The sequence below is a fragment of the Berghia stephanieae genome, chromosome 3 (genome assembly GCF_034508935.2).
Source record: "Berghia stephanieae isolate SIO BIC M18660-M18661 chromosome 3, UCSD_Bste_1.3, whole genome shotgun sequence".
Lineage (NCBI taxonomy): Eukaryota > Metazoa > Mollusca > Gastropoda > Nudibranchia > Aeolidiidae > Berghia > Berghia stephanieae.
Genome location: NC_088362.1, coordinates 84,407,091 through 84,424,232, shown reverse-complemented (window position 1 = coordinate 84,424,232; position 17,142 = coordinate 84,407,091). Strand labels below are relative to the sequence as shown.

General features: G+C 37.3%; 1 protein-coding gene across 7 annotated transcripts in view; it reads left to right on the top strand.

Annotated features, from left to right (window-relative positions):
- Nucleotides 1–2,250: 2,250 nt before the first annotated feature.
- The window catches only part of LOC144968659 (stromelysin-1-like), a 26,160-nt gene continuing 11,268 nt past the window's right edge, over nucleotides 2,251–17,142 (top strand). The window contains exons 1-6 of one of the 7 annotated variants that reach the window (XM_078907215.1): nucleotides 2,251–2,332; nucleotides 2,718–2,812; nucleotides 8,103–8,286; nucleotides 10,246–10,331; nucleotides 11,099–11,271; nucleotides 16,985–17,060. In XM_078907215.1, the coding sequence (XP_078763341.1) occupies nucleotides 8,119–8,286; nucleotides 10,246–10,331; nucleotides 11,099–11,271; nucleotides 16,985–17,060 (503 nt within the window). In that variant the 5' untranslated portion in view covers nucleotides 2,251–2,332; nucleotides 2,718–2,812; nucleotides 8,103–8,118. Of the gene's footprint in view, nucleotides 2,374–2,612; nucleotides 2,813–8,098; nucleotides 8,287–10,245; nucleotides 10,332–11,098; nucleotides 11,272–16,984; nucleotides 17,061–17,142 lie in introns of all 7 variants that reach the window. The other 6 variants (XM_078907218.1, XM_078907213.1, XM_078907214.1 and 3 more) reach the window with 6 other exon arrangements.

Sequence of the window (17,142 nt, the reverse complement as noted above, 5' to 3'; positions counted from 1 at the left end):
CGGGATAGGGCTGCTATTCGGGCACCGGGTTTGGATCAAATTTAGTCACACACCGGGGCGAGCAGCTCATGTGGCTCGTTGGCTCGATACCCGGGATGGTCTCGTGACGGTCGACCGGGATTTACACCTTTGCCCCCCCGTGTGCCTCAAGCCCCCTCACCACTGCAAGGTAAAGATCCACGAGGGGGTGTTATCAGCGATTTATTGCTGGCAACAAGCTCAGGTAATTTACCAGAACGTCTGGGCAATTGTTTTCCTGCTCCCAGCCGCTGGTTTTGTCCTCTGGCACTATTGGGTCATAAAGATTACACCATTTTTTTATAAGACGGTGTTCAATTTTCGTCAATATATATTGAAAAGTGTCAATTGACATTCTTGTGTATTCGTGATCTTTTTTTTTTTAACTCACAAAAAAGATGGTGGTATTCACCAAAGTGCCGTCTTTCTCGATTTATGCGGTGGACAGGATCATGTTTCACAGACTTCTTAACAGAACTTAACAACAAAGAACTGTCCAGAAGCATAAATTCATCTCCAGAAGACATCGTGCTCTCTAGGTTCTAACTAGACGATATGAAATTCTACACATGTGTGATCTTTTTTTTTTGCCAGCACAACTGCAGCCACGTGTCTGTTGTGCCTGCTTAGCAAGTTACCGGCGACTTGTGGCAGGAAAATCAGCAACAGGTTACCTGCTGCACTGCGGCCGCACACTTACACACCTTTAGCTGGGACATGCGATATCGAGGTCTGGCAACTGTTCCTCACTATAGAATATGGATAAAACTCGTCCTTCAGATATCGATCGATATAAATGATCTTCATATTGGCAAAAACTCAAACTGTAGTTAACCGGTTAAAATAACAAGAAATGTGAAATTTAAATTTTTGTCAAGTTAAGAATCTATGTCCATTCCACTCAATCAGACGTACGAATCTATCATCCATCTCATATTATGTCCTTGTGGTCTAGTGTTATGGCACACGCCATCGGATAGACAGGTCCTGGGTTCGAATCCCGATTTAAACGGCTTAAAATTGAGACATTGGAAAACGCTCTTTACTCACATTCTCTCACTGTACTCAGGTGTAAAATGACTAACTGGCCGATAACAGCACTTTCTCTGTCAAAAAAAAAAATGGTAATATTGACATATTATAAAAGTCATGTCTCGCGCCGTATGATAAGTGTTGCTGTTGGCTATGTACCCGTTAATAAACACGTTAAGCACTTAAGTGTGGATGCTTCGCTATATATGAATTTTAAAGTTTTTTTATAAACATATATACACACTTTTTAGCATCTAAATCATCATATATAATACCTTTTGTAGGCCAAGGTTCACATATGACAATATCTTGATGGATTGGAAACAAACATACGAACGAACAAAAACAACAATGATTGACAGAATAATATCATATGGAGACAATCATTGCATCCAAAACGATTGACCTAAAAATAAAAATAAAAAACTTTTCGTTTTTCCACACTTACAACATCAAAAACAGAAAGTATGAGAGTTCAAGTGTCCTAGTGTTGGGCTACTTAGGGTTTAGTACAACTACTTGGTCTACGATAGCTTTACAGTGGGACTGCATTGAACAGAGGCATGGTCTTTGCATACTACTCAGAAGGTACAGAGTTCGACTCCCCACCGCGCTGTGTAGCTTTGAGAAAGTCACCTCGCTCTGACTCACATTGCGGCGCTGCACTGCAGGTTGTTACGGTCTTCCACCGGAATAGGTTCCAAAGACAACTTTTCTCATGGGGACGAATAAAGTTTTCTTTTTTTTAAATTTCTAATTTTCAAATTCGTTAATTGCCGTACTCTAGGAAAACTTGTGTTTAAAATTTAGCCAGAAAACTCGTCCTTCAAATATCGATCGATTTAAGTGTCCATCATCAACTCTCAAACCTGGGACTACGCGAACTGGTTAAAGTCATAGTTTTAAGGCTAACAAATAAGGCGCAGTTATCTGAATATATCGATATATAATCGATATGAAGTATACGTTTTCTGACCAAAATGAAAAAGACGTTTTGGTCGGCAGCAATAGGAAAGACAAAATAATAGAGGAGTGTACACATGAACACTCTAACATACACACACACGAACGCACACACACACACACACACACACATACACAAACACACACACACACACACACACTCACACACACACAGAGAGAGAGAGAGAGAGAGAGAGAGTCATGGATGGTAAGTCTAAGTCACGTGACTTGTGTCATACATCCTTAGATAATACGAAAAACGGCTTTCTTGCCTACCATTTTGTAATGTCATAAACAACGTGAAGACACGGACTCCTCAGTATTGTTTATTATAAATATAGTTATTATTTTTACACAAGAGTAATAGACAAAAATTAATCTATCATTCTCGAGAATTAAAAAAAAAACAACTAAACACGGAACGTTTCGGGCGCAAAACCCTACTTCACCAACCATAACAACAACAAAAAATAAAACGTCAATATATCACGTTAAGTCCATTTTAATTTTTATCTAATGTGATGTTTTAAATGTTGTTATTTCCTGGGGGAAAAGGGTTTTGAGTCCAAAACGTTCCATGTTTATCATTTCTTTCTGAGGATCTTATATTCATTCGTGTACATTGCTTTAAAAAAAAAAAAAACAAAAAAAAAACCCGGTCCACAGCTTCTAGCAGCTTAGAAATCAATGATATTTTTCACCAGAGGAAACACATTTTTGTCTGTTATTCACGAATTGTTATACGGATGTAAGCTTCAATGCACAGTCTATTCTTGTGAATATTGATTGAAAACTGAAGGTAAATTATATTTTGTAACATTGAGCTTTTCAAGATTGATTAATTCAATACTCGGCGTCATGATTAACGCAACGCTCTTTGTACTGTTTCTATTTATTTGCAATTAAAAATAATTACATGAGAATTAGACAGAACGATAGATTGTCCATTCTGTAAAATTTGATACTAATTTATTGTTATTCGATTGGCCGGCTTCTTTTTTTTATGACCGTTTAAAGAACGCATGTCCAAATCTTACACTACAAAATCCAACAAATGGCGTACACAAATTATGAGAGAAAAAAAAAATCATTTGTTGTGAATCTTAAATGAAAATGAAAAGACAAAGGTTACGAGGACGCATGCACTTACATCATAAGAATTGTGTAGAATGAATGCAAACAAAATGAAGTTAGATCCCATTCAATTTGCAATTGTATTTTTATGATCATGGGTCGTTAACCGTCGCCAAGAGTAACCAAGCAATTGGCATGTGCAGAGCAGGTTTGTCGGCAACTCAAGTTGCAAATAGATTTGGCTGTTCAAAGTCAACAATAACACGATTTCTGATTAAGATGAACAAAATGGGCACTGTTGAATATATCCCTGGAAAGGGCCTAAACGTAAAACAACGCAACAGCAAGATGAGCACATAGTTAATGTCTATTTCTACCAACTTCGGACCGCGGTCGACAAATCACTGTTCGGAGCCGGTTGAAAAAAAAGTGGTTTGATTTGCTCAATTCTTCACAGGGCCATCTTGAGTGGGCCAACGACCATCGGCGCTGGTATTTTCCTCAACGGTCCACTGTCCTTTTCAATGACGAAAGTCGCTTTTGTGTTTCATTCCGTGACGGACGGCGAAAGATTTGGAGGGAAAAGAAACAACGGTTTGAAAATCTGAACTTTCGGGAAATTATCCCATATGGTGGAGGTAGTGTCGTGGTGTGGGGTGGAATATTTGCCGATTCAAAAATGAACCTTCGTTTTATAGACAGAAACATAAATGCACAATGCTATGCTAACAATATTCTTCGCCCTTGTGTACTTCTTCGACGAAAACCAACATATAACCCACTATCAGCACAATCATGCACGTCCAAACGCTGCACATATAACCAACAGTTGTTGAACCAACACGATTTCAAAGTCATGTCCTAGCCAAGCTTAAGTCCAGACTTAAATTGTATGGAGCACGCATGGGGCTTCTAAGGACTTATCGTGTATGCACGAACGACATCGGAAATCTGAACGATTTGTGGAGAGCACTGGTGGAAGAATAGTAGGTAATTCCACAGGAAGACATTTGGAAACCTATTCATTCCATGAGGCGACGTGTTCAGACCTGCGTGCAGTCAAACGGAGGTTACACGCGGTACTAATGAGCGGAATAGTACTCACCATTTGAAACATGAGTGTTTTTTGTTTTTTTGTTGGTTTTTTATTTTTTTTTATTTTGGGGGGGGGGGGGGGGGGGGGGGGGGGGGGGGGGGGGGTTGGCGTATGTATGCTTTTGTATTTGTAGTTTTCGATTTGAGGATGACTTTTGTTTTCAACGATATGATTGCTTTGCACTGATTTGATTGTAACAATTTTTATATCATTAAACTTGTATTGAATTACTCTTTTTTTGTGATAATGATTAATACTAAGTTCATAAATATGCTTGAAAGCTATTACTGATCAAACAGCGTTACATTAATTGTGGCGCTGAGTATATTATGTCTCTGGAGCATAATTGTTGACTATCATTTTTGTCATCATCATCATCATCATCATCATCATCATCATCATCATCATCATCATCATCATCATCATCATCATCATCATCATTGCCACCCTTGTAACAATCATCATACGAATTGTATGCTTATCATCCGTTGATGTAAAAAAAAAACCCAAATATTTTTTGCATTTGTTTGAGACTATATAAAATCAGTTATGCTATTGGACTTATGAACAATAAGTACACAATAATGAAGATCTATTGGTGTCCTTGTAGCATTTAACCTTTACACTTTAAACTACTGGGTTCATGGGTCATTTGCTAACCGGTGTAAAATTCGGTCCAGTTGGAATGTAGATTAGTTCATATCAATTATGCCAACAGAAAAAAAAAGTTTTAAATTACATGATCGTAGACAACAACTGGTATTATTGAAAGAGAAAAAGGAGCAACTATTAACTGAATACTTTTAAGGTATACTAGGGCAAGCCACCTTCCCAATTAATGACCACCAATTTTTAAACAAACACAAGAAAGGAGTGCTTCTATCGGTTACACCTTTTACGAGTTAATGCCCACATTTAGTATTCTTTCCTAAATATAATACGGTTATAGAATTCCCTTCCCGACAACTTGAAAATTATGTTAGTTATGAAAAATGTGCTTGCTTGTCAATTAGGAAACATGTATGTCACAGGAAGAAATAATGACTGTGATACCAAGCCATAACCTGATACCATCCCATACCTCATAAATGCTGCATATATCTTCAGTATTGAATCAGCAAGAGTATGGACTGGATTAGATTGGATTAATCCACTTATTTCAAGACTTATCAACAGGGCAGCCCCACTCAGAGATTTGCTGGAAAAAATATCGCGCATTGAATTGGAATTGGAATAATTCCCTGAAAAAGTATTTCAGACACTTAAAGATGAAATCTATCACGTTGATTCTCAGAAACTACCACATTTGAGGTCAACATCTCTCTCCGGGGAATAGAAAGTTGTGTCCTTCAAGATGTGGAAGCAGTAGCATTTCCATCGAAGTCTCTTACTGACACAGAGAGGCGGTAAAACGCGAAATGCTATCTGTTGTCGTTGGATGCGAACGCTTCCATACCTATTTTATGGGAAATAAACCACGTTACACACATGCATGCCATTGTAAATGATACAGCTCAAAACAAATTGAATCACGGCTACACATAATGCTGTTGAGGATACAACAGTACCAATGTGCAATTCGATATAATCATTTGAAAGACATTATTTTTACTGATTGCATTTCCTGATTCTGTCTGACAAAAGGAGAAACTATACAACAGGGCTCTGCTATCCACTATACAATGGGTAGTGATCAAAGGAATACTGAACTACAGCAAGAAATAAGAAACGACAAACGATATTGTACTCAAATGCATATTGTGAGCCTCTATTGAAAGCCAAATTACCACCAAGACCATATGAGAGAGTGGCAGTGGAGATCTCTCACTTCTATGGCACGACTTAACTACTGGCGGCTGATTATTATAGTAATATTGTCGTTTGTAAAACTATGACTAGTCAAAAACCCATCAACTACATCCAGTAAATATTTGTAATACATGGAATACCCAAAACATTCATTAGTGACAAAACAAAACATTTCACTAGCAGAGAATTTACTGAATTTGCAAACCAGTGGGCATTTCAACACATCAGTGCCACCACATACTACCCTGAGAAATATGGGTGTATTGAAAGAACAGTACAAAACACAAAGCTTTATCAAAAGAAAACATCGATCTAAACCCACAGACCGTTTTACTGAACTGAACATACGAGCAACACCCATTGGCAGAACTTCTCTTCAATAGGGATATACAGACACCAATTCTAAAAATTACCCATCTCAATTCAAGGCATAGGATATATTCGAAAACAAAACGTACAAGAGGCAGTTGCGACAAAAGAATACTGTGATAAAACCTCTAATCTTCTGCCTTCACTACCTGATAGACAAGCAGCGTGTACCTCCAGAATTGGTTAAAACTTACATGGGCACCTGCTATTCTTATAAAACAGGAGCCAGCGCCTATCGCACAAGATTTGGCCTCATCATGTAAATGTCTTTCTTGCTATGGGTTAGACACGTAACTAAAAGCACCAAAATTTTATATTCTTCAGTTCCCTCCACGTCATATATCTGCCCTATAGTCAGAAAGAAGTAAGAAAAAGTGTGAATATCGTGATGAAGCTCACATTCTGTATTAATGCAATCACTAGATAGAGAAAATGATAGGGTTTAAGACATGCAAACACAAGACATTAACTACACTCACAAATTATTCACAGACGGATTTGGCTATGTCATGAAGTGATGAGTTAACACAACACTAAGCAGGGACCAGTGAATGCAAGGACACAATACACCCTCCACTGGATCGAGGTCAAGAGATCTCAGAGTTTTTTTCAGTACGATATGATGACCACACAAGGCCAAGACAGACATTTTCTTATGATAATTTAGTATATATATTTCTGCTTTGCTATTTAGAGTTTGACTCTAACCGAATTTTTACATTGATACAAATAAAAATCTGCCCAACAACTTATCTATATTGATAAAGAAGATACCTTGTTTGAAACTTAAATAATGAGACTGCCCTATTAAGTAAAAATCAAGTTGGATTTATTGTCATACACACTTACTGCTCAAAAGTAAATACATATTTTGTTGATTGACAATTTGACAAATGTTGAATGTACTTTTATATCAAAATTTATTATTTTTACTTGATTTTTGAGAGTACTCATGTGCGGCGCATCGTCTCAAAGCGGTATTGTGTCGAGGTGAATTGGACGTAAAAAGTAACTTAGCATTATAACGATAAGAAATGTGTGATGTTTTGTAAGAAATTGTATTTAATCGCAACCATATGAATCGAAATTAATCTCAAATTTCATAATTGTGGCTATAAATTCAGTTTCCAGCACCTGTTTCATCCCGACATGTTTACCGATGTAAATTGATGTAAAAGTCTAAAGGGTAGAATAAAACATTCTCCTTGGTCGTGCGTCTTGAAATCCAAGTTTTTTGTCATCGGGCATTCGCAGGATCATGCAGTAATTGCGAGCACGTCCGGAATTCCAAAACACAAGAATACAGCGATCCTGTAATGTTACATGTACTTCTTTTCTAAATGTATTAACTTCACACTCCATCACATAAAATTCATTCAGACGGTAGTGTTTTGTTACGGCAGAACACATGTATAGAATTATACATCAAGGAGATGCTCAACGAGCGTCTTTTTGAGTACACAACCGAAATGTTTATTTCAAGCATTAGAGTTGTGGCACTAAAGATGTGTCATTGCTAGAGATTGCTTCTTTTCTTCTTGGCTGCGTTTTTACGATGTAACATTAAAGTATGTATCCGATATAGAAAGTAATGCTCAATGTGCATTGGGTGTGTGTGTGTGTGTGTGTGTGTGTGTGTGTGTTTATTTTTGTTTGTTTATTTGTTGTTTTTATGTGTGTGTTTTTTTTTCTCTATTATCTAATTTTAATGATGTAACTGTTACTCACTCCTCTTGGACAGGTTTACTCTCAAGGGGATGATACTTCACAAGCTCCTGGTCCACCTCGTGGTGGTGGGAGCGTTGCTGGTCACAGTGACGTCACAATCAACCAGAAACCGGAACAGAAATAGAAACAGGGACAGGAACACGTCTGGGTCGAGGCGGCAAACAAGTAGTGATCCAGACGATGATTTTAACGGAAATGTAAGTCAACACAAATATCCGACTTTATGGTGAAACCAGTCAGGGCCAAATTTTATGTAAGGTCTAGATTTAGTTATTTACTAGTCTGGTAAATGCTAGTCTTAAGCCTAAGCGGAGCAAGTGATTAAAAATCGAATTTTATTAACGTTTTCTAGTCTCTGGCTAGCTAGGCTCTTGCCTAGTAGTGGCCGTTGTAAGGACAGTGATAATTCGGCCATTTTGTGCTGGTAACATCAAGCTCTCCAATACACGGTGGCGGGTAAGATACCAGCCTTCATACTTTCAACGCAAAAGATTTCCAAAGAGGAAATTAGGAACACATCCGGTATAGATAATATTTCGTTCCGTTTCATATTGAACGTACTTTTGCAACAATTAATCAAATCACGTGATATTCACTGTCGACTGATCAGGCTACAATGATGTCTGGTAATTCTATATTTAGGTCAATGAAAGTTTCATTGAAACTCAAACAAATTGAACCAAAAAAAAAAAAAAAATACAAATCAAAAACAAAACAGAAAGTGTGGTCTGATGAATTACATTATTTTAGTCAGTTACAATGCCAGCAGAAATACTTTTGTCTCCACTATACTTTCTAGTCGTTTTTTTTTTCGGTTTTTTTTTCGTTGGTGTGTGTGTGTGTGTGTGTTCTTTGAAGCAAACTCTCGCAACTCGCAAGCCGATTAGTTTTGGATTTTCTATTAGTTTTTACTCACAAAAATGTGTACTTTCAACGATCTGCACTTATCTTACAGGTTTTTTAAAGACAGTGACAATAGCAAGAGGACACATTTTGCCTTTGTCATTCGTAACCGACGCATTTTTCTTCCGAATCGAAGCACTTTCAATCTAAAATAGCTGCTATCTTGTCGGCGCTACGATGTATACGAGTAACTAGTCTCAGACTAAGCTTGAAGTCCGGCCTCAGCAAATGACTAAAACTTGGCCAAACTTAGTCCGAAGGGGCCCGTTATTTTAGTCTGGGACTTCCTTGTTCAGTTCACATAAATTCCGATTTTTTTTTCAAGTCCTTGACTAGAGTCAGAGGCTATGCGCTAGTCCACGTTCATGATAACGGGTCCAGAAGACTCGAGGGTTTCTGATTCGAGTTACGCTGTCGCGAAGTTGAGTCCTAATAAAAGGCTCTTTATTCACATTCTCTCACAAAACACAGATCTAAAATGAGTAGTTAGTCGGTAACAGCGTTGTTTATGTATAGATAAAAGAATGTATTATCGCCTCACAGGCGTCATGTCTCGTTCTACATGTTTAGTGTTACTATTGGCTTGGGACTCCTTGTAAATGCTTTGAATACGTTTAGTAAAAATTGCACTAAATGAAATAGGTCCTGCAACTGTTGAAAATCCAACACGGCGTACAACAGCAAGAGTATGCCTACGTCCAGTTTCAACCTCACGACATGGTCCCCGAGTTCGAACCCTGATCAAACCTACTCAACGTTGTGAAAGGCTTTTACACATTTTTTTTCTTTTCTTCGTAAGCTTCTCCGTGGTATATCGTTTAGCAAAATATGTTGCGCAGGCAGTGACAGATATTTATAATGTCAGTACCAAATGAAAAAAAAAAGAAAAAGAAAAAGAAATACGTCTGATAAGTTGTACCCGTGTGTAGATATTTACAGGTCTGATTACCGAAAACAATTATGGGAAATTATTTCCAAAACAACAATGATTCCATAATACGTTGAGGTATCAGACCTATAAACAAAGTCGGGTTGAGTTGTATGAAATGGAAATGTTGTTCCATAATATGGCCTGCTGTGGGAATAAACGAGGCACTCTTGAACGCATTAATAGTAGTAAACAAATTAAGAAATTAAGGAGCAGGCACCAGTATAACCTTAGTAAACCCCTTGAAAGACACCATTTAAAAATATTTATATTTTTTAAAAAACTTCACTTATTTTGTTATTTAATTTACCTTTGATTTTTACAGGCCCTCTTAGAAAAATATGGCTATCTGGATGATTTACCGTCAGGGACAGCACAGCATAGCGAGGCATCTGTATCACAAGCCTTGAGGTGAGAGAAAAAAAGCAGAAACAATGATTCATATATCATATGAATGAATAAATAATTAAATTGATTAATTAATTAAATTTCCTCATTTTCTGACCAATTGATTCAAATCGGTAATGTTTCAGGGTGAACCTTTTGCTGTTAAAATTATCAGAAAGATGATATTTTATTTTTCCGCGCTGTTTGACACTTTGTAAACTCATTGTCCTCAATAAAACTGATCTACTTAACCTTTGTCTCATATTTTTGGCTATACATTCAAATTATTTAGCATAAAAGTCACTCCGATATAGTACCGATTCGAGGCGATGGGTCATATTTTCTGTTGTAAATCGTTGGGAAATTCCTTGTCGGAGAAATAACTTATTGAGTATACGATGTTCAAGTTAGCACCATGCGTAACCGTCTTACTTCTCCTCATTCTCCTCCCTCTTCCTCATCCTCCTCCTCCTCCTCCTCCTCCTCATCTACATCATCATCATCATCATCATCATCATCAGCATCATCATCCTTCTTCTTCTTCTTCTTCTTCTTCTTCTTCTTCTTCTTCTTCTTCTTCTTCTTATTCTTCTTCTTCTTCTTCTTCTTCTTTTTCTTCTTCTTTGTCTACTTCTTTTTCTTCATATTTTATCAATTGCCTACAAAATCGAATCTCAGTCTTCTGATTTTGTGCACTATCTTTATTCACAGTCACCGACTGATAATCATATAGAAACCGTGATTGGATTATCAGGAAATACCGTAACAAGTTTTTTTCTTCTTTGTCTTAGGGAATTCCAGCGATTCAATGGCCTTGACGTGACAGGGGATTTAGACGAACAGACTGTCCATAAAATGCAACAACCTCGGTGTGGCATACCGGATGTAATCAAACCAGGACAGCGGCCATTGGAGATGCGTGGCGATGGCAGCGAGATGTCACCTCTTGCTTACCATGCACCAGGTCAGTATAATTAGCTTACCCAGATTTATACAAGATGTTCAGCGAACGTTTATAGATAGAACAAAATTGACGTCGCTCACCTTTTTGTTATTGTTTTAGCCAGCCGTTTTATGAGAAGTTATTAATTTAGATAGAACAAAGTTGGCGTCACTTAGGTCTTTTTATTGTTTTTAGCCAGCCATTTTAATGGGTAGTTCTCACGAAACTATATTAACAAGATTATAAACGTTCAAGGTTACACATAGTTTTGTGTGTTGGTACAGTACGTTATTTCCGGCTGGTGAACGTTGTGAGCTTTTCGGCTGATTGCAAAGCATCAATATTCTCTCAATCAGACTATACACGTTTAAGGTTACACATAGTCCTATGTGTTCGTAGGTTATATCCGGCTGGCGGATATTATGATTTTTGTTTGTTTGTTTGTTTGTTTGTTTGTTTGTTTTTTGGCTAAATGCAATAGAGCTAACCAGGGGTGTTGCCGTCAAAGCATGGCCAGATAATTAGATGCAAATGACCCGAACTATGTTGCAATTGACCCTTAAGCATGTCAATGTGCATCCAATCAAACCAAACTTTTTGTTTACACATTACGTAGCAGCAGACTCAAGTTAGCTGGTAGATGCAACCTGTTAACTCTCATTTTTGTCTAGGGAGAGCATGATTATGATAATTTTCACGTGGTCTAAAAATAGATCGATAGTAATTTTTTAGAAATTTTTCTACTTCCTTTATAAAATTTCAATATCTAGACGTTATCTGATGCATATTCGTTTATTTGTAAGGATTTGTTTCTTTTGCCACCCTACCACCACATTTTTATGGTCTTTTCTGTCTATAATTTGCTACCGAATGTGAGCGCTCAAAGAATGGAGCACGTGCTTTACCACGTGCTGCCAGTCTTTTTGTTTTGTTTTGACGGAACAGGGTATGGTCAGCTGTATGCGTTAATATGCCTGCAAAATGTAAGATCATAAACTCCACTTTAAGAAAAGACTGTTGTGGTGCTGAAGTTGTGCTAATGAAAAATTGCTTCTTTCCTTTCATTTAATGGCCGCGCTTTTACGTGCACTCTGTATCATCACGTGGCAAAGAGCATATATAAAGTATAATGCTCAAAATTTTTCCCTCATATTGTATTATATATTAAAATTGTATTTGAACAAGGCCAGACAAGAAATGACGGACAATGTATATTGGATATTTAAACCATCTAGCAATGTATAAAAAGTTGAAAAAAGAAAATATAATATGAACATCTGTCCTAAATAGGTATCATTTCAAGATAAATCAGAACCCGGAATGTGAATCTAGGATTAAAATAATGAAAAACCCGAACCGTTACTTTTTTTGTAATAAGATAAATTGTATTTTTTCTCAACCATAACGAATACTGAAGTACACTGAAAACTCATTATATTTGGCCAGAAATTTTGTCCTTCAAATATCGATCGGTTAAAATAACCCTCATCTTTTCAAAAACTCTCAAACTTGGAACTTTGAGAAGACTAAAGGGCGTGTTGACAGACTGGCACTATAAAAAGAGACATGGATGGCTTCTATGAGTGGTGACAATGTGTGGACAAAGTACATACTTCCACATTTATTTTGTCTTCGGGAATAATGGATGAAATATCGCGGGGTCCATCTCAATAACAAACTTATGTGGCTAACCCATATAGAACATAATATTACAGCAAATGCAAGTAGGATGCTTGGGTTTCTCAAAAGAAAGATAAACCATCACGAATTAAAGCCCATGCCTTTCACAGCGCTCATCGGGGCAATACTAGAATATGCCAGCGCTGTGTGAGATCCTACAGAAAAAGTACATAGACAAGATTGAAAAAGTACAAAGGGCAGCTGCAAGATTGCAACCGGATGCAAATCCAGAGACCCTCCAGTCACTTGAATGGAAACCTTTGAAAATTCGGCGCAAGGTATCCCGTATTGTTAGCTTACACAAAACCATCAACAACACATCATAATCCGGAACTACATAAAAAGCAAACCAGATAGGTACGCTACACGTAGATACAATGCATCACAATACATACAACTATTTACAAGAAGAGACACATACAAACACAGCTTTTTCCCACGAACAAGAAATGACCGGAATGTCCTGCCACGGACATAACGGATATTGAATGCTTGAAAACTTTCAAAACAGTTTTGAATGCACTAACTCGTCAAAGTAAACTGTGACTATTCTCTGTTTTAATTGGACTGTAACTGGACATTTGCAGTAATGGGTCCGTGAGGGCCGTTTGCAAATAAAAGCCATTGAAGATTGAAGATTGTTAGCGTTGGTTTGAGATTATTTCCACTTCAACAACGAGACCATATCAATTTAGGTTGCTAGACTTGTAAATATGTACACGTTGGTTTGAGAGCATTATCATAAAAACAATAAACCCATAACAATTTGAGTTATGATACATACAAATAAGTACACCGCGGTTGTAACGTTACGAATAAAGTTAGCTTTTTGATAATCATCCCAAGCAAACCTCCAAATTTGGTAATTAATTTCAAATTTAAATAAGCCACTTGTGGTATCAGCAAGTGACCAAGTTGTATGCATTTTTGTATTCAAGTATTTGCAATCAATTCCTTGGTAGCATTTTCTAGCAGACAACATACCCTGAAGCCCACTCAGACAAACAAAGCCGGTTATTAAACAAACAATAGAATGAATGAAGTCGACTCCACTCTGCTATTTGCTAGTTCTTTTAGACCACCATTTGGGTGATTGGTTCTCACTAGATTTTCTCAATTAGACTATGAACGATAAGTTTGTGTGTGTTTGTGTGTGTGGGTTGGTACAAATGATCAGGCTGGTAGAATATGTGAGTATTTCACTTAAACGTACATCATCGATAGCAGTGCACTTGCAGTTTGCTAAGTTTAGCAACCATTGCGATTGTTTACTAAATAATTACTGTTCTGAATGTCCCAATCAAATCAAGGGGCTTGGTTATGTTCCCCTCTACTATGAGTTAATTGAGGCTAGCACAGATTTATATAACACAGAGATGACCAACAAGCGTCTTTTTGAGAGCAAAAAGAAAAATAATTTATTCTTTAAGTCAAGATAGTTCTGGGGCTAAAGTTGTGTCAATGCGATAAGTGCTTCTTTTCCTTCTTACAATGGTTTTGTTCTTGCACGATGTACAATGCATTATTAAGCCAAATGAAAGCGTTCGAAAGAGAAAATAATGCTAAATCTGCATCTTGTATTTTATATCAATTAGGCTATCAAATTTACCATATCTTAATGTTGAAACGTCATCATCTTTGTAAACAGTTCAAAATACTCCCACGATGACCTTTATCATAATATGAAATCACTACGTGTTTACGAGAGTATTTTCGTGTATTGTAGATCTGCCATTTCCGATAACTCTTGAAGTCTCTCTCATGGCCTCTCGAGTAATTCAAGTGGTAAATCATAACAAAATTATTTAACCCACAATTTAGCCACGCCATTTAGTACAAGGTCGGTCATGTAAGATAAGGTATTACACTTCCAATGCCCAAGAGGCAACTTTGAGACCATCTGTCAGCAGTTCGTTATTGTATTTTTTTCTTCTTGAGCTAGAAACTTAGCTCTTATTGCTCATTTTGACGCGCTCCATTGCGGCTGACTTTGGATTATATCGATCTTTTCTAAGATTGAGCCTATAGACAATAATTCCATTTAGATTAACTAAAGGAGAACCCGTTATATTTGCGGGGAAAGAAAGGCTCTGGCGAACAGGCACTCAAATTATATTTTAATTCTTATACTACAGTATTGTGGGACTCAACATAGATGGAGACAAATCTTTATCAACTGTTGAAATCGGTCCGGTAATAAAGTATGTAGGTGCGCGCAAATAGATATGGCAATTGGGCGACCAGATGGCGATTCCCGACGTCAAATGACCAATCACTATGGGTACCATCATTATGCCATGCACTAACAGATTTGTGTATACAATTTTTCAAAGAAGTATATTCAAAAATTTAAATCCCGCTATTGTTTTAATAACCACACCGCAAAAAAAAGACAAAATTTTGATGTAACCTTTTGATCCCTCATTTTGTTTTATGACAGATCCGTAGCATTTTCCCTATGATCCAATAAATTGATTTTCTAATTTCTTGAATAGTGAGTCGGTCTCATGCATTTTGAATTGACTTTTTTAACTCTGTGTGTAAAACGTTCTAACCACCCTTATAAACCATCAATGACCAAATGTTGTAGTCTATGACTCAAGTCAGGGAATATTGGAGATTATTCATCTTTGGAAATAAATCGAATTTCTGCTCCTACCGAAAATTATATAGCATTGTTAGAAGCAAAAACTTAGTCCCGACTTTGTCCCGATCGGACAACCAAGCGCGGCAACTTCTTACACTAGTAACATTGCACTGCTAAAACAAAACGCAAATTTCGAAACTTTCGACATCTTGATTTTTATACGAGTTTGATATGATCAGCATACTTTCTTAACCAATGAAGCATTTTTTTTCTTTACACTTGGCAAGAATTAACTTAAGGTTTTGTTCTTGTTGCTTGTAATTTTAGAATATTTTATCTTCTATCTCGAACTAAAATAGCGTCGTAATTTTTTTATGTGTTTTATTTTTCAAGCACCCTATATTTTTTAACAATGTGATGGGTAAAAGTGTATGTGGTCCTGAATACATGTGAGGTTATGTGGTTGTGTGGTATGATACTCACCTTCGGATTGGTGGTATTTCACTCGCCCTCGAACCGGAAGGTCCAAGTTCGAGTCCCGCTGTGAGCGACGCACAGTTGAGTCCTTTGAAAAGGCTATTTACTCACATTCTCTCGTCGTACTCAGATGTAAAATGAGTGCCTAGCGGTTAACAGTTTTGTCTCTGTCGAAAAAAAGTGGGTAACAGGTATCATGGCTCATCCTGCATGTTAAGTGTTGCCGTTGGCTAGTGACTGCTTTTAAAGCGCTTGAGCACTTTTGTGGATATTGCGCTACATAAATGCCTTTATAAATGTTTTAAAAACAAAATATGGAACAGTTGTATTGCTATGGGTGCCTGTAATGCAAATGTTATCTGTTATGTAAACTTGGAGTGGTGGATGATGAAGTGCCATGAGCGTCTTTCTTACAGCATATGAAGGATTCTGCGCTACTTGGGCCTGGATCATAGCTATCTTCAGTAAATGATTATCAGCTTGATCTGCTAGCCTTCCAGTTTTGTGAGCATTAATCACAGTGTTTTGACGTAGTCAAAATCTGGAGCACCGACTTGTTCAGCTGTTTGTGTTCAAGTCTACTTTTGTCCGAGTTCAACACTCACTCACCACGAAACGTTTTGTTCTCAAATCTCTACTTAACGTATGAGGACGTCTCAAGAACGTTGTCTTACTCTAGAAAAATACGAGTTTTTACAATTTTGGCCTGAAAAATCGGCCTTTAAAATATATCGATCTGTTAAAATCGAATCCCCAGGTTTGAGAGATTTTGCGAAGATGAGGGTCATTTAAATCGATCTATATTTGAAGGACGAGTTTTCTGGCCCATTTTTTTATACGTATTTTTCCACAGTGCAGCTGTTAACTTGTTAAAATTGCCCTCATCTTGTCAAAAAAATATTTCTAACCAGGGATTTCCTTCAAGACATTCAGAATAATTATTATCACTATTATCACCCCCCCCCCCCCCTTCGATTGGTCTGTGTCCAGGATACAAGTGGGACAACAACCGGGTGACCTACAAGATAGAAAGCTTTACCAGGCAGCTCCCCACACGTGATCAAAGGTAAAAACAAACATGACCCATCGCGTCATTCTTATGTTATGTCGGAATGGACGAGATTGAGAAGGTTGAGTTTGTTGATTTT